The following is a 24,750-nucleotide window of genomic DNA, read 5'->3' as shown; positions in this document are numbered from 1 at the left end:
GAGGAAGGTCTATGCCAAATTTCATGCTTGTAGCAGTATGTGCACAATTTTTCACAAAGCCGCCGTACTATAGAAAATGCCTGCACAGGAATATGACAGTTGTTATCCATTCGATTGATGTGTTTGAACGTTTTATTTGGTCGTTTGAATAGGGGACTTTCTGTTTTCAATTTTCTTTGAAGTTCGATATTTTGTTGTTTTACTTTTCACATAAGATTGTGTTAATTTGGATGGAAATCTAACTACAGAAATGAAAAACCTGCGATTTCTGAAAAGCAGTTTTTTCATTTTGTGGCGAAATTCCCGTCTTTCGTAAACACAAAATTTAATCCTGGTATCTATGATGAGTTTATTTCCATAATGTTTCGGATTATAAATTGTCTAAATTTGCACTTTTATTTTCGAACTGGTTATGAGTTATGATATTAACTTGTGCGATATATTACTATATTAACGTCAATACAGTGGAGAAATTAAGCGTTTTGTTTTACCGATAATGTTATCTGGCACGAATACAAATTGAAAATGACAACTCTCACAATTTAGTTTTTCAATTTTTAATGCAACTTCAGTAATATGAGAAAAATAAAATGACAAAGAGCTGTCATTTTAATAGAATAATTCTTTAATCATTTACAAAGTTTTAACTGATAAAACATGTAAAAAGTTTTCAGTTTAAACCCATTGCCATGTTATTAATTTTTCTTTTAATACTAAATAAAGACATACGGCAAATCTAATATAATGAGTCGGGAATGAAAAGATTTGTTGAAGAAAACCAAAATCCAAACTCTACTGTAAATGTTCTATAATTAATTGACTTTGAAACGTAACTGTAAGACCGATGCATATTTTACCTGTCCAGATACCAAAAGTTTGCATGTATATGCAAGTGTCATGTTATATCACTTTCAAGACACCTTTTAAAGATATTTAGTTTCTAGATTAATGAGAAAACCTGTTTCCATGACGACGCCAGGATTTGTTTCAATATCCAAATCGTAGTTCAAACTGTATTCTTTTCTGACTAACGGGAAGATTCTCTCTTATTGTCAGTTTTCCTTTCCTCGATAATGGAGGTACGTTGAATCTTTTTCTCTGAGAACCTTTCATAGTGGTTCGATATGCTCGTGTCTTAGATGATCATATTTTTTTCATAATTAAATTTTTTCAACAGGGATATTGTACAGAGATAAAATGGTCGAACATTTTACTAAATTTTGCCACGAAAAAAGGTACTCATTTTTAAATGACCACTCCACTTGCATGAATTTATTAAACAAAAAGTGTATTTCACACCAATGTGTTAACAGCAATATCATTCATATATCAAACAAGTTTAGGAATTGTCCATACTTTTTTTTCTTTTCGGTTAAATAGACTTTTTGACCAGTGAAGGTTATAATCACATACAATTGTTGATAAATCTGTTAATGTTTTGAATGAACATCAATTCGTTTATCTGTAGATTGAAACAATACAAAACGTTTCTTTATTTATGTCTGTGTGTAGTCGTGTCTATGTGTACAATTTGTGACGATACTATATGGTTCCTTCTCAGACGTACAATTGCCAATATTACAATGGAGGGTGGCATGAATCAATGTTAGCAGCGTAAATACTTAATTTGAGTTTGCATTCAATAATACTCTGATAGGATATACTTTGTTCTTGATTTGCTTTGTGTTTTTGCTTACAATTGTTAAAGTAGTGTAGATTTACATTATTTCACTTAACTTGTTGTCACCTGCGTTTTTCTTCGTTCATTTCTTTTATCCACTTATCTAGATTAAAAGGGAATAGTTTGAAATCTGAATAAACAAAAAAAAGTCAGATTTTCCCGCAACATGTTTGCTATAGTAAGTCCTTGTTTTCTATCGTATTATCTCAAATTTGTTTTTCAATTCTTTATGGAATATATCAGTTTAATGGAATATTCTTGAGTCTGTTATAACATTATAAGACTGTAGTCGATTTAATTGTAGAGATACTTGTCCTGTGTTGAACACCGTATGTCGAATTCATTATTAAGTTAATATAGTGTCGTTGGGTTGAAGTCTAATGGACAAATACCTCACAAATTTTAATTAATATACTTATTGTTAGAGTGGTGCAATTATTAAAGTCATATGAAACCTCGAATTAAAAAAAATGATGCATATGTTTTTTATAACTAAATGGATAGTTTTCGAGAAAGCAATTAGCCGACATATTTTCAGTATGCATGTGACCTCAGCGTGACACTTCTCCGGTGATTGCAATACGCATGGATCTGTCATTTAAAAATCTATTAACCGATTGCACATCTTATACACGTGCTAAATATCCATGCGTCTTTGTTGATTGTTTACTATAAGTTGACAATCGGTAAACTCCGGCTTTAAAATACGACAATTAAGTAGCTGCAATATTTTCAAACAAAAGCTGAGAGAGAGAAAAAAATTGACGATTATACGAAATGTTTGCGTAAAAAATGTTAAAATCTTGCACAGAAGACAAAGTTATAATATATACATGCATTGGTTCAAGAATTTGATAAACATTTTTTCCATCAGTCACTCGTTTCATATGACTTTAAAATTGAAATCTTTTTGAAATTTTAATGGATGGTTTAAAGAGAATACTGAAAGCACATATTGTATTTTTTTTGTAATTTGTTTATTTTTGACATAAAGACAGAAAACAATCAAGCAGGATTACACACATGTACAGTTTCAAGTATGGTCTTAAAGATATTATTATTATATGACAACTCTAAATAGCAAGACATAAACAAAATATAACTATAATTTTCGTACCAGTTATAAAATATTTAAATCACCTAGGAGCGCATATTGTAGGTGTCAAACAAAATATATGCAAACTAAAAAAAAAACCCAGAATTTAGTTCATAAATAAAGGTTAACTTCATCGCGTACACCCTGTTCAGTTATCATTGAGCAAATGAAGACTTGTATACCGTCTTAAATCAATAAAATAGTGCATTTCTAACCAAAATTTTGTAAACGTTGTGTTGCGTTTGTTATCGTTTGCTTAACGCTACAAAAGTAGAAACAAACGCATCGTTTAATTAGTTTTTCTGACCCTGTTTGATTTGTTCTTTTATATTTATGTAACGTGTATATGAAATGATGGGCACTGGGGGCGAAGAATTCACTGCTTTGTTTGTCTTTTTGCAGATTGTTCCAATGTTTTCTTATAATTTTCCTAAAATTCAAGTTTGAAGTAATAAACAAACGATAAACAAAAAACTGTAGACGCATTTTTAGCGAGTGCTTAGTTTGTAAAAGTTTATGTAAACTTTGCAAACGTATGTTAGAAACAAATGAGCAAAACTTGTGCGCGCTTAGCCGTTTCGATCGTTTGTGATAGAAAGAAATGAACTCAAAGTATGTATGTGTCTTTGCGTCGATTAGATTGTTACCGTTTTAATTGTTACCCCGGTGTATGGTTGAAAAAAAAAATAGAATATTCTCTTGTTAGATACTCGAGTGGATGGTACACATTATTTTTACAAAAACTTCTTGATATTCTTATATTTTATCTTATTCAGATTGCAGCTTTTCAAACAATTGTAGAAATTTAGAAAGGCAAATTAGATATGTTGCTTTAATTCTGCGTTTCAAACAACTATTCCCTACACGACAGATAAACATAATTAGTTGAGTTTTTTCTTCATGAAAAGTAATGACAAACAAGAATAAAAACATCTCTTGTATTAGAAAAGTTGTTAAAACTTAACAAAACGTTCTAAGTCATCAAAATTGTTTGATCTTTTCGTATCATCGTACAATTGCTCGTCCTTTTTTGGGGGGGCTCGTCCTTTTTTGGGGGGTTAATTTCAAGGGACAAGAAATCTGTGCTATACCTAGATTTATGAGAATTATGAGATAAGAACATCGATAAACTATTGTTAAAATGTTGGATGATTGCAAATGAGACAACTCTCCACAAGTAACCAAAATGACACAGAAATTACCAACTTTAGGTCACCGTACGGCCTCGAACAATCAGTAAAACCCATATCACATAGTCTGCTATGATAAGCCCTGTAATGACAAATATAAAACAATTAAAAAAAATGATGACCTAATTCATTGACAAAATAAGGAACGAAAAACAAATATGATATACAGAAACAAACGACAACCATTGAAATGCAGGCTCCTGGCATGGTATCGGTATTGTTGCCTTTTCACTCATCGATATTTACACTTCCAAAAACGCCAAAAACGATGAATTCACTATTCCCATAATGAACTTTCCTATTTTGAAGCAACATTACTCATTTCTTATACATGTATATGGGCTAGTATTCAAACTTTCTGTATAATAAGACAATATAAGATGTATATGTTTCACCATTATGTTTCTATTCCAAATAAGTGCAAGTTTAATAAATTACGAGTCTTCAGACGTGAACATTATTCAAAACAACATCATCGTATATACATTTGTGTATTTTATGTTTACACTATTTAGAAAAATCAAACGTAGCTTTCTGGCGATAAAGAGGTATAAGGCACATTGTTCTATATTTATATGAAATATTGCTATGTTTCAATCACAAAATAGTTGGTAAAAATGTATAAAGTTTGGGAATTTGAAAGCTAGGTCGTTCTGTTCTGTACTAAAATAAACTCCCATATCATTTCAATTGATATGGTATTCTTCTATAAATGTGTTGATATAAATCAAGACTTCTATGCATACCCGATTATTTACCGGTATATTACGCAGCGTGTAATTTTCCAGAATCTGTTGTTTTCGTTTCTTTAAAAATTTGCATTTGTTTTGGGGGGACCTGATATATTAAATGTACACTTTCTACTGTATTATTCATTCTAGAAATTTGATATTTTATTTTCATTTTCAAATTGTTATATTCTTGATGCTTAAACCAGATATTGTCTTAATGGCATTTAAAAGTTTATCCCCTCCTACACAAAGTTTCCTGTCATGCAATAACATTCTTCCAGTGAACAATCCAGCAATTTGCCATGAGCAAGGCAACATGGTGACGTTGCTCTATTCTGAAAATCTGTTTTCTTACAATTCACATGACTGAAAACTGTTTAGTCACATATTATTTTGAAGTTATTCATTTCTCATGATTAGATTGTTGCCGATTTATAATGTTAATTCATAATCTTGATTGAAAATGATGAATTTATAGAAGATTACCATATCAAAAAGTAACAGTAGTCGATGTTCAATAGTCACAAAACTTATGATAGAAATGTTTAAATAAAAATTACGAAACAGGAGGATTTAGCCTTCATGTTCCAAATGATAGACTTTTAATTGAAATAGGCATCTGAACTGCTTGCAAGCAAGTGAATTGATTTGTGTGCAAAGTTTAATTTAGAAGTAAAAACACTAGAAGTAAAAACTGCAATTCTTAAAATATATTGGAAAAATGAAAATGACAAAAGTTATCAGTTTTCATTTTTATCAATAGTATATAGTGATAATGTCAACAAGGACGCTTTAGTATTTGCCCTTACCTTCACCATTATGGCATATAGGATTTTCTATGACCTTTATCCTTATCGAGGAAAAAACTATGCTGAGAAAGTCTAATTTCATAAAAAAAAAGACATGAAATTAAGGAAATGAAACTAATTGGATAAAATTAATGATTTAAATAACTTGAAATCGTGAACATTAAATGTTCGAACGAATTATTGTGGTATGTATATCTGTGGTTAATTCTGATTAAGAATGTTCAATGCCTCTCTCGTATTCTTCTGATCTATAACAATAATCACGAACATCCGGGAACTGTGTTGTCAGATAAATGTAAACCTAGTGACAATAATTAGATGAAAGAAACAAGTCAGGATTTTTTTTTAGTTTTCTTTGGAGTTCGGTATTTTTGTTATTTTACTTTTTAGAATCAGAAAGGTCACAGTTGTTTGACAACAACAATACTTTAAACATTTGAATAAACTTATAGAATTGTCAGTGCCTTACTTTAAAACATAACCAAAGTAGAATTTTGTAAGACTTTCTGGTTTAGAAAACGTTTGTCGTAAAACTGAATAATCTCTGCTGATACGGACTCCGAAGTATCAATGAATTTGTTTCACGCATGTTTTGTCGGTGTTAAGTATGAAATGTAATTTATGAAAATAAGAGCTTGACAAATTGTGTAGACACCCGTTTTATGGTTACAGACGGAAAAAAATTATATATGTGTTTTTTGTGTACCAATACATGTACATACTTGTCTATAAAAAGGCGATAGATACCAAATTGACGTTCAAACTCATATTTCGAAAATAAACTGACAACGAAATGGCTAAAACAAACAATTAATATTACATAAAACTCAACATAGAAAACTAAAGACTGAGTAACACGAACCTCACAGAAAACTGAGGTAGATCTAAGGTGCTCCGGAAGGGTAATAAAATCATGCTCAGCATGTTGCACTGCCGTGTTGTATAATTTGGTAGGTTAGATTCGGGGAAAAGGGAACGGAATTTTAGTTACGACAATCAAAACATATGCATGGTCATCTGAAAAACATATTTTTCATTATGGTCAACCATCTCGTGATAGCGTCCGTAAAATTTACGAAGGGATAATTTCAATCATTCTGGGTTTGATAGCATCCTTGTCAGTAGCAACTCTCTAAATAGGACATAATGATTGGAAATACAAGCGCTGGGAAACCTTATACACTTATAAAGATATATATTACGCATAAAGGCGCTTCTGCAATTTTGCTACATTAAACTGGAAAGTTCACAATTGAACTCATCATGTCTTATGTCGTAAAGTTTTATTTCAACCGGACGTCATTGTCAATTTCTAGACGTAAGTCCATATATGATACAGACTTAACTGTATCTGTTGTATTCTGTATCTCAAGTTCGCTGGAATATTTGTGTTCAACATAGTCACCAAAATTTTGAATTATTTTGTGAGCGAACATCATCTGTATAGCGGAAAGTGAGGTTGAAGGATACTGCTAACTTCATTTCTTTCTTTATGAGAACTTACCCTATGAATTTAGCTTCATTGAATAAAGGAACAAGTCATTTGTTTCCATGGGAATGCCCATTGTTTTTTTAATAACACATCCTCCAAACATTAACATACATGTTGGTCAACAAAATAATCAAGCATCTTGCAAATGCCAGTTTCAAAGAATTTTTATTTGAATCAGAGTGTGTTCTTTTTCATTTCCTAAGACAAAATGATTCTTGTATCTTCGTTGGTCACTGTTTTTTATAAATCAAATCTATATAACTAAGACATGCTTTTTATCATTGCATATACCATTTCATACAGCAATCTTTTCGGCGAGATGTTTTGACCATCGGAGTTTGAAACATTTTATTTAGAATCATAGATTTGTTATGATGTATTTTTGTCAACAATTGTAAAATGCCAAACATTTAGTTGCCAGCTTAATCGAAATGAAATATTGTATTCCCAAAAGTACTATGACTACTAAACATAAGTGGTATCAAGTTAAGGCTAGAAATCTGTCAACAATAAAACGGACAAATTCCAGTTGAACTGATTATCATCGTTTGGTACAACGGAAACCAATAAATAAAGATGAATGATTATTTTTGTATCACAAACACAAGAAAACAGTTAATAAAGATGGAAAGCAAATTAGTTGTGTTTTGTATGGTCATTATGATTTGATAACCATATATTCACTAAAGCAAAGGTACAAATATGTGATACCTTAAATGAGGCGTGTTCAAAAGACTAGAAATATGTTTGTGAGAAATAGAAATAATTTCTTGTAAAACTCGTGTAAGTAAAATAACACTAAGTACAATATACAGCATTGACTTACGGGTATAGATCTATGATAATCTAATGTAGGATTAGTCACTAACTTCCTGTTTGTTAAAGTAGCATCCAATGAAGAGGTCCGTCGGTGGCCTGCTGCAACCCTATTCATACATACTCCAATTTGAGATTTACCGAAACTTTTGGTTTTCAATAATTTAAAGAGCCTAAAGAGCGATAATTAAAGCATGCACTTTTGTATTGCAATGCTTCCTTTAGTATAATGCCTATAGGAATAATTGTGATATTATTCAATTCATTTACAATTAAATTAAATTCAACACCTTCCAAACACTTGAGTGACATTTTATAGATTCCAAACAGGTGTCCTCTTGGTATTGAATTATTCATCTTAATGTTTCTAAATCTATAATTGAAAATTTGATATCGATATTTTTATGTAATGGCATTTGTTGTTTTTTTTATTACGTTGATCGTGTTATAAAAAAAACCAACTTTATTTGGAAAGAATCAACATTACAATACAAAATAGTTTTCTAGTTTCAATGTCATTTCGGGGCCTTTTATTGCAAACTGTGTGGTATGGGCTTTGCTCATTGTAGAAGGCCGTATGGTGATCTATAGTTGTTAATTTCTGTGTTATTTGGTCTGTTGTGGAGAGCTGTCTAATTTGCAATCATACCACATCTCCTTTTTATATTTGACTGAAGAATATACATTTCAATGCTATTATTAATTCGTCATCAGTCTGTAATTCAAGATCATTTAGGGATGACATCAAAAGTTCAATGTAGGATAAAAAACTTAATTCACATAGTTTTTTCACTGACCCCCCACCCCTCCTCTGAACTTAATTTGGGAAACATTGATTTACCAATAGGGATATATGTAAAAATTAATTTTAGATATACAAAACTTGCAGAAGTTTAACCCCCCCCACCCCAAACTATTTGATTTAAGTTTTTTATCCTACATCGATCTTTTGATGTCGTCCCTTACTCAATACGTCATCAATCTTGAGACGACAATCTCCAACAGACAGACTTTAATTGGACTATAACCCACTGTGAATGTAAATAAAGATAATTGTTTTTTGACACGGTAACAGAAATAAGATTAAAACATGAACATCGTAGATACTATTGGAACAAAACAACTATTACCTGACAATTTCATGCTATGTTTGTGTCTGTGGTTTACAATTTACTGTAACTACTACAAAATTGCATATATGGAAAGTAAGATAATATCTGATACTTTAATATTGAAAATTGTAGAGTTATATTATAACTCGCGGACATTTGTTCTCTTAGGATGTATCTGGCATTTTAAACCAGCAAATTCCTGCGAAATGGTAGTTTGTGAAGTACAGATTTATATTGAATTTAGATCGAATACATACCGAACAACTTCTTATTTTGACAATTTCTGCACGTAGTTGATCTAACCCCCTCATATGTTTTATACTATGTATGTTTGGCTTGTTCTTACATTTCATTCGATTGTGATTTCAAATGTATTTACTGTTCTCCAAATTTGAAAAAAAGTGAAGTGAAAGAGATTATCTTATCAGATCGTGACATAAAAAGATAGGATGCATTTGTAGCATCAATAGAAAAATAAATCGATCCAATTTTAAATGACTACATACACAGCTTATGCCATCCAAATGGGTAAGATATCTATCTATTCTTGATAGTTTATATACCAGGTAGTGTACGTTCCATCATCATCTTCACTGTCGTATTGCTTTTAACACTTTATACATGATATAATTACCTTGCTTGATCAAGTGACCTTAACAAACAACATTATAAAAAATTGGATCTGCCAAGAGGTCTAACGAAACTTCCTTTGCTAATTACTATGATAGATTCTATCAGCTGGAAAAACAATCGCGCTTCAGAGTTACTGTAAACCTCCTACTCTAGTTATATCGATACATTAATATAAACTCCTCTTCTCCAACAGTAGTAAACATATCTGACTTCTCCAGTCTATTCACACTTTCCTTATTTCTATTAAGAGATAAGGAAAAAGTCAAACAGCGATTCACATATTGTTTTAGGAAGGTTTGTTCAAAGTTGTACACAACTCTCCAAGGTTAGGGGATGATTCTCAGGGAGGATTAGTCGCTTACAAACATCCTGTCATATTCAAAATTGTATGCCTGTCCTACGTCACGGACCTGTTTGTTGTTGATTGCCGTCTGACATATTTGTGCTTTTTTAAATTTTGTTGTCAATTGAATTTTCGTTCGGATTGTTTCACATTTAAAGGCCCTTTTTTAGCTGATTATAGAGTAAAGGTTTTATTCATTGTACTCATTGTATAATTCAAGTGCACCTGTAAACGAAATATATATTCCCAGTTTCTATGATTTTCCAGGGTTTCTTACGATAACGCGTCTTACAGATTCGAATTCTTATTGTTAAACTGGAGTCATCTCTTTGGAAGTTATGATTTGTTGAACGTTATGTTAAACTATTGCACATGGCCATGTTCATTTTGTCGTAACCACAGTTTTTCATATATGACTTATTGAATACCTTATCTTGTTTGTCATGTTTCAATACTGGTCCGGAAACTACTTACTTGTCTGGAGCACGTGATATCATGACTGGTTCATATTTCTAAATGTTTAGTTTTAAGTTTTGTGAACTTGTTCTTTGTTTTTTCATCTTTTTGTTTTAGAAACTACTTTATTCGGATAATCTTTTTTTTGAAACAAGGATGAGTGGCTAACTCACTGATTGTTAAAGAACAAGTCAATGGAGAGGTCTGACAGTGGCTTTCTTCAACCCTTTTCCACCATACTTCAATTTTAGATTGACCGAAACTTTTGGTTGCCAATAGACGAAAGAACCGGAAGAGCGATAATGGAAGTAACATGTTGTTTGTGTCTTAAATGCTTCCTTAAAAGCCTATGGGAACAATAGGGACATAATTCATTTCATTAACAGTTACAATGTAATTGAATCCGACACCTTCCCAACACTTGTGTAAGGTTTTATAGTGCCTGAACATGTGTCCACTTTGCACAAAAATCCGTCTATGTATTCAACTTAATGTTTCTAAACCTATAATTGAAATGCTGATAACGATACTTTTATGTAATGACAATTGTTGGTTTTTGATAACGCCGATCGTGTTACTTACTTTATTTGAAAAGAAAGGGGGAAAATGCATGTGCCAAGTCAGGATAATGACAGTTGTTATCCATTCGTTTGATGTGTTTGAGCTTTTGATTTTGCCATTTGATAAGGGACTTTTTGTTTTGAATTTTCCTCAGAGATCAGTACTTTTGACTGGATAATTTACATTTCGATGCTTTTATCCATTCATTATCAGTCAGCAATTCGCTCAATACGTCATCAATCTTGTGACGACGACCTCCAACAGACAGACTTTAATTGGACCATAACCTACTGTGAATGTAAATTAAGATAATTTCTTTCTGACACGGTAACACAAATAAGATTGAAACATGAACATCGTTGATATTATTGGAAACAAACCAATTATAACCTGATAATTTCATGTTTTGTTTATGTCTGAGGTTTAAAATTCACTTTAATTACTACAACATTGCATATATGGAAAGTAAGATAATATCTGAAACTTTAATATTGAAAATTGAAGAGATTTATAATAACTGGCGGACAGTGTTTTTCTTAGGATTTATGTATCTGGCATTTTAAACTAGCAAATTCCTGCTACATTGTAAAGGCAAATTTGTGAAGTACAGATTTATATTGAATCTAGTTAGAATATGTACCAAACAACTTCTTTTTTTGACTATTTCTTCAAAGAGTTTATCTATATCTTCATATGTTTTATACTACGTGTTTTTGGCTTGTTCTTATATTTCATTCGATTGAAATTCGATTGTGATTTCAAAATTAGTTACTGTTCTCAGAATTTGAAAAAAAGTGATGTGAAAGAGATTATCTAACCAGATCGTGACATAAAAAGATAAGCATGCATTTCCAGCATCAATAGAATAATAAATCGATCCAGTTTTAAATGACTAGATACACAGCTTTTTCTATCCTAATAGATAGGATATCTATCTTCTCTTGATAGTTTATATACCAGGATAAAGGTAGTGTACGTTCCATCATCATCTTAACTATCGTATTGCTTTTAACACTTTATACATGATATAATTACCTTGCTAGATCTAGTAAACTTAACAAACAACATTATAAAAATTGGATCTGCCAGAAGGCCTAACGAAACTTCCTTTTCTAATTACTAACATAGCTTCAGGATCTGCTTACCCTTCCGGATCACCTGACATCACCCCTAGTTTTTTGGTGGGGTTCGTGTTGCTTATTCTTTAGTTTTCTATGTTGTGTCGTGTGTGCTGTTATTTGTTTGTCTTTTTGATTTTTAGCCATGGCATTGTCAGTTTGTTTTAGATTTATGAGTTTGACTGTCCCTTTGGTATCTTTCGTCCCTCTTCTATCAGATATAAAAACAAACGCACTTCAGAGTTACTATAAAAAGTAAAATCACAAAAATACTGAACTCAGAGGAAAATCAATTCGGAAAGTCCCTAATCACATGGCAAAATCAAATGACAAAACACATCAAAAACCTCCTACTCTTGTCATATCGAAACATTAATATAAACTCCTCTTCTCCTGTTGAAGTAAACACATCTGACTTCTCCACCCTTTTCACATGTTTTCCTCATTTCTATTAAGGCACATGGAAAAATTCAAACGGCCGGCGATACAAATATATTGTTTGATGAAGGATTGTTTCAATAGTTTACCTTAACACCAATGTTTCAGGTTAGGGAAGGGTCGGTCGCTTACAAAAATGTTAAAACCAGTCACATTTATTTGTTTATGCCTGTCCAAGTCAAGGACCTGCTTGTTGTTGGTTGCCGTCTGACATATTTGTGATTTTGTTAATTTTGTTGTCCATTGAATTTTCGTTCGGATTGTTTCACATTTTGTCATTTCAAGGCCTTTTTTGCTGACTATACAGTATAGGTTTTACTCAATGTACCAGTATAATTCAGCTTAAATTTTCGGCACCATGATTGGATAATAAAATTATCTTATAATTCAAGCGGCACCTGCAAGGGAGGTATATATTTCCAGTTGCTATGATTTTCTAGGGCTTTTTTTTCCTTCCATTTTACTTACTATGCTTACTAGGACGCGTATTAACCACATGTTCTGATTGTTAAACTATCGTCATCTCTTTGAAAGTTATGATTTGTTGAACGGTACTTTAAACTGTTGCACATGACCATGTTCATTTGGTCGTAGCTACAGTTTTTCATCTATGACATCATCGAATACCTGCTGCGATTTTTCATCTTTCACTACTGGAAACCTACCTGTCTGGAGCACCTAATGTCAGGACGGGTTTTTGTATGTATCTTTCTTACATGAACTTTTGTATTTTGATTACTAGGATGAAGGTATACACCAATAAGACATTAACCAACGTAGATGTAATGAATGTTCACATGGTAATTGAAAACTCGGGGTCATCTCTCGTATCACACAAATTACGTGTGAATTTCACTTTACGTTGACAGAATTTACAGTGTTGTGTTTGCAATCTTCAGCAATTGCTCATTTTCTGCCCCAAAATAGAAATTTAAAAAAAAACAAGCCTTGATTGAATGCAGAAATTATTGTTGGAAAGTAAGATAAAATTGAGAATGGTGGGGAATATTTCAAAGAGACAACAACCCGACCAACAAGCAGATTGCAGACGAGGGCCACCAATGGGTCTGCAATGCAGTGAAAAAATCCCGCACTCAGAAGCGGGCTTTACCTGACACCTAAATAAAAATGTGTACTTGTTCAGTTAAAATGGACGTCATGCTAAACCCCAAAACATAATAATTAAATAAAATTAAAAAAAAGAAATATACAAGACTAACAAAGCCAAGAAGCGGCTAACTTGGGTCAGACGACAGGGTTAAAAATGTTTTGAGGGTATCACCAGCTTAGTAGTCAGCACTTCGGGGTTGACATGCATATCAATTATTTGGTAATTTTTATAAATATTGCCGTCTTGGTGCGTTTCACTCAGTGTTTGTTTGTTACCTTGATTTGTCTCTTATTAATAGATTTTAAGATAAAGAACTATTGTCGCAATAATTTAGTTTTCGTTTAATTTTCTAATTTACATAATCTTCACAATTGCATTCATATATGTTTTATTTGAAACCATACTAATAACGAAGCATCCAAATTTTGGCAAGGTTCATTTCTATGTGTATGTGAGTATGCCGGAACCCAAGTATTTTTTTGCATCATAGGTCATCATAGAATCATAAATACGACGTTCTCATTAATCGAAGTATAACACATTGATTGTTGACATTCTATCAATTTTGCTAAGGAGCAATAATTGGTTTCAAGAGAAAATCTGATTGTCTCCGGTTTTTTCCCGCGTCACAACAAATCTGTCTTGCGTCTGTCAATTATATTGACTTAGATAAGTGACATATACAAGGCCTTTAGGAAAAATTTCTTAATTTAATTTGTTTTCTGTCCGAAAACAAATACACATCAACAGAGAGAAAAAAAAAAACAGTAAGAAAGTGACGTTCACATTTATGACTGACTGGGTACGGTGGCCTATAATTGCTTACATCAACTTCATTTGAAATCTGGATTACTTTGGCAATCATACCATATCTACTCTCTTCAGTGTCGCTAAATGTGGCTTTGGAGTATAGATGAAATGGTATGTTTTTATAAGTTGCACCGACATCATTTTTGAAATAGTGATTCCTAAAAATTTACAAAAAGATAGAAAAAAGAAATAGAAAGAAAGACTATTGATTAAGCAGAATACCAATTAACTTATATAAATGTTAGCTACTATAATTTTGTCAATAACTGACTGTGCTGGTCGTACTAATCTGCAAGAGGAAAGTCATTCCGATGTCATCTTAAATTTCTGACTGTGCTGGTTGTACTAACCTGCAAGAGGAAAGTCATTCCGATGTCATCTTAAATTACATTTTCCAAGTAATAGACAAGAAAATTTTAAGCTCCCATTTAGTTATCTATGGCATGACATTCTCCTATTAAACAAAACAATCAAAGATTGTCAATCAATTGATGAACATTCAACCTTCACTACATATATTTTTTTTATATTTTATACCAGAAAATCTCAACAGAAAGTTCCAGTAAAGTATTTTTCTCGCTAACCCATTTGGTCGAGATTTGATGGTTAACTCTGCGATTTCATCAGTAAAGATGAATATTCTTAAAAATCATTTGGTTCATCTCAATTAATACGATTAACAAAATATTTTTAAAGATATCATACGATTATTGTTGAAAAAATACTGTACATCAGTTAACACAAAATTTTGATATTTTCAGCAGTGAGTGATAAAAAATGATTGCACGACCTGCGGCAAATCAAATGTATATTCAGGATTGGAACATGTCAATTTACTTTGAGTATTGACACTGCTTTGTACTTAACCGACACACTAAGCCATATTTTACGTGCTTTATAATGTAACCACAAGCAGAAATATCATCCTACCTGGACATATTCTGACTTTGAGATGAGCAATTTTTGCTCGTACACCTTAATATCGAGTGCTAAGGCTGAGAAGCAGCAAATACACCATTTTAAAGTCTTTGATTCAATGCAACCTGGCATTGATGCGAACACGCTCACACGAAAACACCAAGGCGTTAAAACAGTGTATAGAAAACATCTTTTAAAAAACTAAGAATTAAAAAAAGCACTTTAAAGGTATTTTTTGTATTTTACTTTTTCAGCGTGTAGTAATCGAGTTGCAACAAAAAATGACCCAAGACAATTAAACGAACATTTGTCAGCGGAAGCTGAAACTTTACAGAAAGAGTACAAAAGACTTAAACAGATAGTAGAACATTTAGCAAATGAATATGAACATTCGAAGGAGTTGGATCCATTCCGACGATACAGAGAACTTAAGGGCTTGGTTAAAAGATGTGTTCTTCATCTTCATATTAAAGTAGATGAATCAAGTGATGACCTCCAAAACAGCAAAGAGTTTTCCCACAACTTAGAGGTAGCCAAAAATAGAGAAGGAAAATATTCAGGTATATTTTTTGAATTCGCATTGTCATTATTCTATCAATGTCTCAGTTATTCAAAAAATTAGTAACATAACACTGTCAGTGTAAAAGAGCGCACTGGTTACCAGAAATTTGAAAGTACAATAACAGGTGAAATATATAGAAGAATGTACAATAAAAAATCAAATACAAACTAACACGTGACATAAAAAAAAAAAAAACGACAAAGCGCTGATTTTTTTTTTAAACGTTGAAGAAAAAAAATGCAAAACAATACCCCCTGAAACCTTGTTAATGTGTCTAACTTGATTATATAACATAGAAATCATACTAGCTTCCATTCTTTTTCACCTTCGTTTGCTGAACTGAAAGTAAGCTGAAAGTACCTAACTTGGTGACTTACATTCACTGCTGAGGATTGCTGATAAAGTTGAGGAACTTTAAGGTTTTTTTGCCGCTTCACGGGTCAGATAGAGGTCCTGATTATCGTCGACGTACGTCATACGTTTTCGTGTATTTTACTTCGTATTATGCTATATATTCATACATATTTCTTATCATCAAGAGCGCACTTTGAATACTATCCTTTCGTTAAACGGATGCAGCTTGGGTAATATATTTCAAGAAAAGTCAGGAAAAAAATACAGAATATAGAATGGAATCATATTTTACTAGGTTTTGTAATCAATTGGAACAAATTGAACCGAACAATTTCCATTTCGACATGTGTAAATTAGTAATAATAATTGTCAATTTGACGAAGTAATATTGTATGTTGTCCGGACTTGTTAATAAATTAAGTCTGCATGATATCTTACCATGATGCAAATTTTGCTTCTAATAAAATTCTCATTCCAACTGCAAATCGTCCATCTAAAAGGCTATCAAGTGAGTGGGCTATAACGACATTCTATATTGATTGATGTGTTACAAAATGTGATTTCTGCTTGATTGCTTTGCTTAAATCATTGTCTTCATCTGCATTGACAAATTACATCCATGACAAAATGTAAATTTCTGTCACCGTATATTTATATCAGATATAAGACAAGATTATTAAATCCAATTCGCTCTCTATCGTACATAAATGTCAAAAACTTGTGTTTGTTGGGATAATTATATTGACTTAGTCGAGTTATTATACACTTTAAAGAAGAAGAAAAAACGAGGGAAAAATAGTATTAATCAATTTCAAAGAAAAAAAAATAAAAATTCAATTAAAGATTTACTATATATCTGGAAAACTTTGTGTTTGACAGACAAATGTCGATTAAGTTTATCGTGTTATTTAACTAACAGTTCTATCTCTTATACATACCCCTTCCTCTTGTCCACTTCTGGTTTTTATTTTCAATTGCAAAATCAAGACAAATCTGGCAGTTGGCATTTCAATATTATGTAAAGAACAAACTAAGTACAAGATAGATGATGACTTATTAGGAATTGTCCAGTTCGATTGGCACCTCAGTAGCTTATACAACACCATCTCATTTGATGACGTCATGCAAAGCGATTACCTTTCTAGGTGTAGAAAATGCTCACTAAACTTTAAAATATTATTAAACACAGATATGACAAAATATTTAATATTTTCACAACAGTGAACTTAATTCAATCTTGGATAACTACTTTGGTGACGGTTCCAAAATGATAAGCAATCAGTGAGAAGGGGATAAAACGTGACTATAGGAATACCAACCAACAACTGAATATTGATAACCGAGTTTTGTTATAAGACATTAAGTGATACGTTTTGCATTACTATATCTGATATTGAAAGACGTCGGATTGTGCTAGAAGATATCTTTAATTTTAATGTTTTACTTGTTTTTATAATTTCCTTATACAGCAGATTTGTACATGTGGTTTTTACATACATTGTTAGTACCTTTGATGTTCATAGTACCACTAGTACGATCTTACTATTAATATTAGCCCTTTAGGATAATTCACCAGTACCACTAAATGTTCATACTACCACTGGTTTACTATACAATTGTGAGTATGAAGGAGTACCACATATACTATCTAATATTAATACCACCACTGCATGGTTCGGTATATCTATTGTTATTCCCATTAAGGTATCACCCCACGAGTACTATGTAATGTTCATACTACCACTGATTCGATTTCTCTATTGTTATTCCCATTTTTAACCTAAAATAGTATCCCAATTCTTTCTAATATGCATACTAAAAAAAGTTGAGAATGGAAATTGGGAATGTGTCAAAGAGACAACAACACGACCATAGAACAGAAAACAGCAGAAGATCACCAATATGTCTTTAATGCAGCGAGAAATTCCCGCACCCGGAGGCGTCCTTCAGCTGGCCCCTAAATAAATATATATACTAATTCAGTGATAATGAACGACATACTAAACTCCAAATTATATACTGGTTATATATTTCTATTAATTACCCCGAATAGTATCATCAGTACCATTAAATGTTTACGCTACCACTGTTTTGATAATTATTACGCAAACCCCAAATAGTATCACCAGTACCATAAAATGTTACACTACTTTAAGTTCGTTATCTCTGTTTTAATCCACAAAGTGTACCACCAATACCATTCATTATGCATACTACCCTGGTTCGACATTTTCATTGTAATTCCCCACCAGTTCAATTCATTTTCTTGCTACCACTGGATTAATGCTTTTTTTTTTTATTGTCTACAGAGAAACACCCCACCAGTACAATTCAATATTCTTGCTACCACTGATTCGGTGTTTTTTTTTTTAAATTCCAACTCAAACACAAAATTCTATCGAATGTTTATCTTGTTTATGTTTTCTCCCTCTGATAAATGATGTTTAGTTTTGAACTGGATAAACTGGATGACCTTGATGCATAGTTTTAGAAATGTATTTAATTTGCAAAATCTCCTAAAAAGTTAATTCAGCCTTAACGATCCTTAACGTATAATACAATGGAAGTAGGTTTGGATTGAATATTTAATGGAAAGAGATGAATTGTATACTTGAATTATACAATGTTCTAGCAATACCATAGAACTTAGAAGCTAAGATATTTCGATTTCAATATACTATTTTCAACAAAATATTAATTTTGGATTAAGAGTTTACTTAGCGTCTATTGATAAAAATTCATTCATATTCAATGCCATTCCAATGAAGACATTTGTCTTTACGGTGAGTCAAAGTCAATCTCGTCATATCAATAAAAGTATTAAAAATGTATCGTCATCGAATTTCTTGGCATTTTTTTCTCAGAAAAAAATACAAGCAAAACAGTACGATCAGGTTGGAGCTTGCTAATGATACCTGAAGTTAACTACAAGTTTTTTTTGTAAACATGAACTATGAGTGATAGGTGATAGATAAAAAAAAAACGTATAATACTTTTGTACGTAGACCACATTTTTAGCTCACCTGGCCCAAAGGGCCAAGTGAGCTTTTCCCATCACTTGGCGTCCGGCGTCCGTCGTCGTCCGTCGTCGTCGTCCGTCGTCGTTATCTTTTACAAAAATCTTCTCCTCTGAAACTACTGGGCCAAATTAAACCAAACTTGGCCACAATCATCATTGGGGTATATTGTTAAAAAAAAGTGTGGCATGACCCCGCCAACCAACCAAGATGGCTGTCATGGTTAAAAATAGACCATAGGGTAAAATGCAGTTTTTGGCTTATAACTTAAAAACCAAAGCATTTAGAGCAAATCTGACATGGGATAAAATTAATTATCAGGTCAAGATCTATATAATTTTCAGACAAATCGGACAACCTGTTGTTGGGTTGCTGCCCCCGAATTAGTAATTTTAAGGAAATTTTGCAGATTTTGGTTATTATCTTGAATATTATTATAGATAGAGATAAACTGTAAACAGCAATAATGTTCAGCAAAATAAGATCTACAAATAAGTCAACAAGACCAAAATTGTCAATTGACCCCTTACGGAGTTATTGCTGTTTATAGTCAATTGTAAACAATTTTCATAAATTTTTGTTAATTTTTGTAAATTTTTAGGAAATATTTTCCACTGTAATTACTGGGCCAAGTTCATTATAGATAGAGATAATTGTAGCAACAAGAATATTCAGTAAAGAAAGATCTACAAACACATCACCATCACCAAAAATCAATTTTGTCATGAATTTATCTGTGTTTATTGTTAATATGCACATAGACCAAGGTGAGCGACACAGGCTCTTGAGAGCCTCTAGTTAAAGTTATCATTTTAAGAGGGACCATCTCCTTCAAATAATCTTCATTTTCAAGATGTTACACATGGTTCTTAAATGAATATCTTGTTAGGTCGGACAATGATGTTAGCAAAGCCAAAGATAGATTAAAAAACAAATGCAAGACTGTTAACATCTAAGTAAGAATAAGATATAATGAACTTGAGCAAATTTTAGATATAAAGAAGTATATGACTATACAATATCATCTCTTTAACAAAATAGTCAACTTCTATTAACCAAACATGTAAAACATGAATACAAACAAGAAGATTATTTGACATACCTTAATCTGGATATAAAACAAAACGTATATGTAGATTTAGAATAAGTGAGTATACCATCGCTTGAAACAAGAAGACATTAAAAATATTCCACGTCGTCAAAGACTTTGTTTCAAGTGCAAAGTTGCGGCAGATGAGTCCCATTTTTTGGCAAATATTTCATGCATATTCAGGACGAGAACTAACTAACAATAATTACAAAAGGTAGTTTCTGTATAGAGGAGTCCGGGATTAAGGTCGGAGAAATTAAGACTCCGGAAATGAGGGTATATTGGATAGGGACAGAAATTCAGCCTTGCAACAGGTCAGCTACGGACCTATCAAAGAGTTGTTGTAAGGAATCTTAACGTGCAAAGAGTGTGGCACTTTCTTTATTAAAGTCCACATTTTGACCGGACGTGACGGCAAATGTATACGACCTGCACAGTCAAACTCATTTGGCGAGGGTTTTACTGCCGGTCGGAGGAAGACCAATGGTGATCATACTTCTCAGGTATTCCCTAGTCACCCTTGTGGACTTTATAATTGAAAACGGTCCTGTACTTTCTGTAAAGTAATCTTTTGTATGTAGTTTTATAACACTTATATTTTTTTTTTATTTACAGCAATGACAAAAGAAGAAATTACAAACGAAAATAGAGTTTTACGTGGCCAAATTCGAGACTTGAAACGAGACTGTGCAATCGTGCGAGATTGCATCCTTCAACTAGAAAGAAATTATAATTCATCGAAACAATTGTCTCCTATTCACAGATACAGAATTATGAAACTGATGGTGAAAAAAGTGATCCATGATCGATTATTATAATAAATTAATGTGAAAGAAATTTTAAAGGGGCATTAGCTGTGAGATATAAAAAAAAATAAGATTTTTGTTAAAGTGAAATCGTGAAATATAAATTCGCTTTTAGTTTTGAAAAAATAAGCTGAAAAAAAAATACTGTTATATCATTCACTGCCAAGTGATTAATTCGTATGCATGTGACTTTCAATTTTACTCCTTAGCTAGAGATTGGTTATGCATAAACTATCCATTAATAGGAAAATAATGTCAGCATTGAACGTGAAACAAGATTTAACCATTTGGTTGAAAGATTAGATCCACAAAAACTCATTTGTATACAGGTTAAAACGATAATCTACATATTTTTAAACCTATATTGTGAAATCAAACCGACCCAATGGCACGTGTTCGCTATCTATTTATATCATTGTTTTTGTTGTTATCGGGTTATATAAAAATATGACCGTTGATAGTCTTTGGCAGTCACATCGATGTTTTATTTAGATGGCATCTAGACTAAAATATACACGAATTGCTGATACATATTATCGAGTCCATGCATCGTATTCTCACAAACATGTTAAACCCCGCCGCATTTTTGCGCCTGTCCCAAGTCAGGATCCTCTGGCCTTTGTTAGTCTTGTATTATTTTAATTTTAGTTTCTTGTGTACAATTTGGAAATTAGTATGGCGTTCATTATCACTGAACTAGTATATATTTGTTTAGGGGCCAGCTGAAGGACGCCTCCGGGTGCGGGAATTTCTCGCTACATTGAAGACCTGTTGGTGACCTTCTGCTGTTGTGTTTTTTTCTATGGTCGGGTTGTTGTCTCTTTGGCACATTCCCCATTTCCATTCTCAATTTTATCATATTTTTTTTTCATTCAAGACTCTTTATAATTTAGATACTAGTTTAAGAATATTACACTAAAAAATGAAATATGAAAATTTGATTAAAATCGGTGAACACTAATTTGACAGCTACTGTCCCTTTAAGAAAAATGCTGGAATGAAAATATTTTATATTTACAAATCAGAGCATTCTGAAATTTGTTATGTTATGAGTAAAACTATAGCGGCAGAACTATTAAAAATTTAAATGCAAATATTTCTTTACATAATATGAATATATATAGTCTGTATTTTGCATGTATAGTTACATATCATTACATTTTCAATACATACTGATTTGTCATTTACATTGAGCTTAAACTATACTATTATATACTCAGCTTTAAGTTTTATGACTTCACTTTAAAAGCACACTACTATTTGAATGGTAGCAATTGGTCCAGTAGGTATGTGTTTTTTTTTTTTAAACTGTTTTGTTCGTTCCCTTGTTGACTTGTTTTTTATACGTACATTAAACTACTTTTTTATGTGAGTCATTTGAGTTTCCATGCTATATATATTCAATTTTCTTTTCGTTCTGCTTCCTCAAAACTTTAACGTTAGATTTTCTGAATCAGAAATTCTTAAAAGCAAATATTTAAAAGTCAATGTTGTATACAAGCTGAATACTTGAAGAGATATATGCCCAAAAGGAAGCTTAAATTAACGATCAAACAATTTTAATTGACAAAATTTGAATTTCCATCCGATCGGTCTGTTGTTTCTGTACTCTATTTAATAAGTCTTGTGACATTTAATATTCAGTGCGAGACCATCAACCACCAAACGCGCAATTGGCAGCGATGACGACTTTTTCGTACAATAATTTTTATCTTGGTTAAGTCCGCTGAATGTATTTTACCCGATAGCATTTTCAAAAAGCCTTTTATAGAATTTGAAGATTTGGAGATTTATTTTGTTGCGAGGTTCTGAAAATAAAATTTCGTATTTCTTAGTATGTATTACATTTCCTATTGTTTATCATTGCATATATTATTTTCTATTTGCAGCATAGGAAACATAACTTCATGACCAATTTACCCTGTACCTTAAACATTACCCAAAACTCACAATATTACAAATATCAATAGATTTTTGATTGTTTGATTACACAGATAAGATGGGAATTAACCAATAATTTTTTTTTTTTTATCAAATCCACATTGTCGTTCAGATACAAATTGAGGTAATTTGACATTTGAACTCAGATTATTTTTTTAAACATAAAATATAAAATCAGCAAAATTGTATCAAAAGTGTCAACGTATAATTATTGGTTAATTATTGCGCTGATTTTTTGTTGATGTTTTGAATAAACATCTTTTCTTTTATTAAGTAAGTTATTTATTTAGACACTCTAGCAAATGAGAGTCGAAAGATACAAAAGGAACATCAAAACTCATAAGTCGAAAACAAACCGACAACGCCATGCCAAAAAACGAAAAACAACCTTTTACAGTACATAACAAGAAAACTAAAAACTGAGCAACACGAACCCAACCCAACCAAAATCTAGGGTGGTCCAAGATGCTCCGGAATGGTATACAGATCCTGCTTTACATTAAACCTAATAGGTTTATATCAGCTCTGCAAAATGCATTAAGGTGGCTAGGGAGTCTTAATTAAAATTGATAGAATTTTTTGATAACTTGTCAAAATGAAGTTTTTATCATGCTTTTTTCACAAATATATTGAAAAGTATGGGTCACCGGACTTTTTTTCACGCTGTGCAAAATTGTCAGATTTTGTATACATTAGGCATGGAAAATCAAATTTTGTGTGATAAAAAGAAAACAAATATGTCTTTCAACAATTCACTGAAGAATTTTTGCAAGAGGTTTTGAATGTGCAAAGAAATTGATCTTTTTCTTTATGACTTTAATCACACCTTTTTAATATGTATTATATTTCATTCATCTTGTGTTGAAATAGTACTAGAAGCGTTGCTAATAAACTGGAAATCTTTACTATGGCGTCGTATGCATCCCGTCATTGTGTTGTTTGTATTATCTTTCATGTTTGCTTTGTCCGTGTCACTTGTTGCGTTTCTTTGATACATATGACGTGTCTCTGTACTTAAACATCCCGCTATTGAGTTATTGATCTATTATAATTTTTTATGCTGGTCTTTCGTATTTGATAATACTTTTTCTATATACCCTTTTGTGTTTCTTTTATAATTAATGACGTGGCTCTCTTTTTTTTTAGAAGAAGAAATACTCAATAAGAATTTAGGGACAAGAAGGAAAGGTAAAAAACTAATTTACATTCTGCAATGGATATGTCTAAAGAACTTTAGGCCATTTTCTTTACATACTTTAAATATTCTATACATTTCTACATTTCATTTTTACAAATAACTCATATTTATGAAATGTTCATGAATGAAGAAAAAAACGTCATTTTTTGGCTGCATATTTATCAAATTTAAAAAATTGTACTTTTTCATGAAAATTAGTACACATAATCTTCATACGTAATCAAACCCAATGTCATTTTAAAAAAGAGGGGTCCATAAACTCGTTTTTAAGTTAAATAAGTCTGAATAAGAAAAAATCAGTCGAAAACTGCATCTTTTCCCGATAAGTCACAGTTTGACATCGCGAAAATAATAATTTACGTTAGCAACGTCATTACCTCCCCTATAACTGTATCTATCTTATGCCCTTAACATACAAAAATAAAATTTAAAAATAAGAAAGCAATAGTTTGGGTTGTTTGGTTTGC

At 31.8% G+C, this 24,750-nt stretch overlaps 1 protein-coding gene across 1 annotated transcript in view; it reads left to right on the top strand.

Moving 5' to 3' along the window:
- The window catches only part of LOC143045931 (uncharacterized), a 30,310-nt gene extending 7,554 nt beyond the window's left edge, over nt 1–22,756 (top strand). Inside the window, exons 2-3 of the mRNA XM_076218779.1 lie at nt 15,570–15,875; nt 20,954–22,756. Coding sequence (XP_076074894.1) covers nt 15,570–15,875; nt 20,954–21,156 — 509 coding nt within the window. The 3' untranslated portion in view covers nt 21,157–22,756. The remainder of the gene's footprint in view (nt 1–15,569; nt 15,876–20,953) is intronic.
- Nucleotides 22,757–24,750: the final 1,994 nt, after the last annotated feature.

This window comes from Mytilus galloprovincialis, chromosome 9 (assembly GCF_965363235.1).
Source record: "Mytilus galloprovincialis chromosome 9, xbMytGall1.hap1.1, whole genome shotgun sequence".
Taxonomy (NCBI): Eukaryota; Metazoa; Mollusca; class Bivalvia; order Mytilida; family Mytilidae; genus Mytilus; species Mytilus galloprovincialis.
Note: the sequence above shows the minus strand (reverse complement) of the source record. Positions and strands in the feature narration are given on the sequence as shown.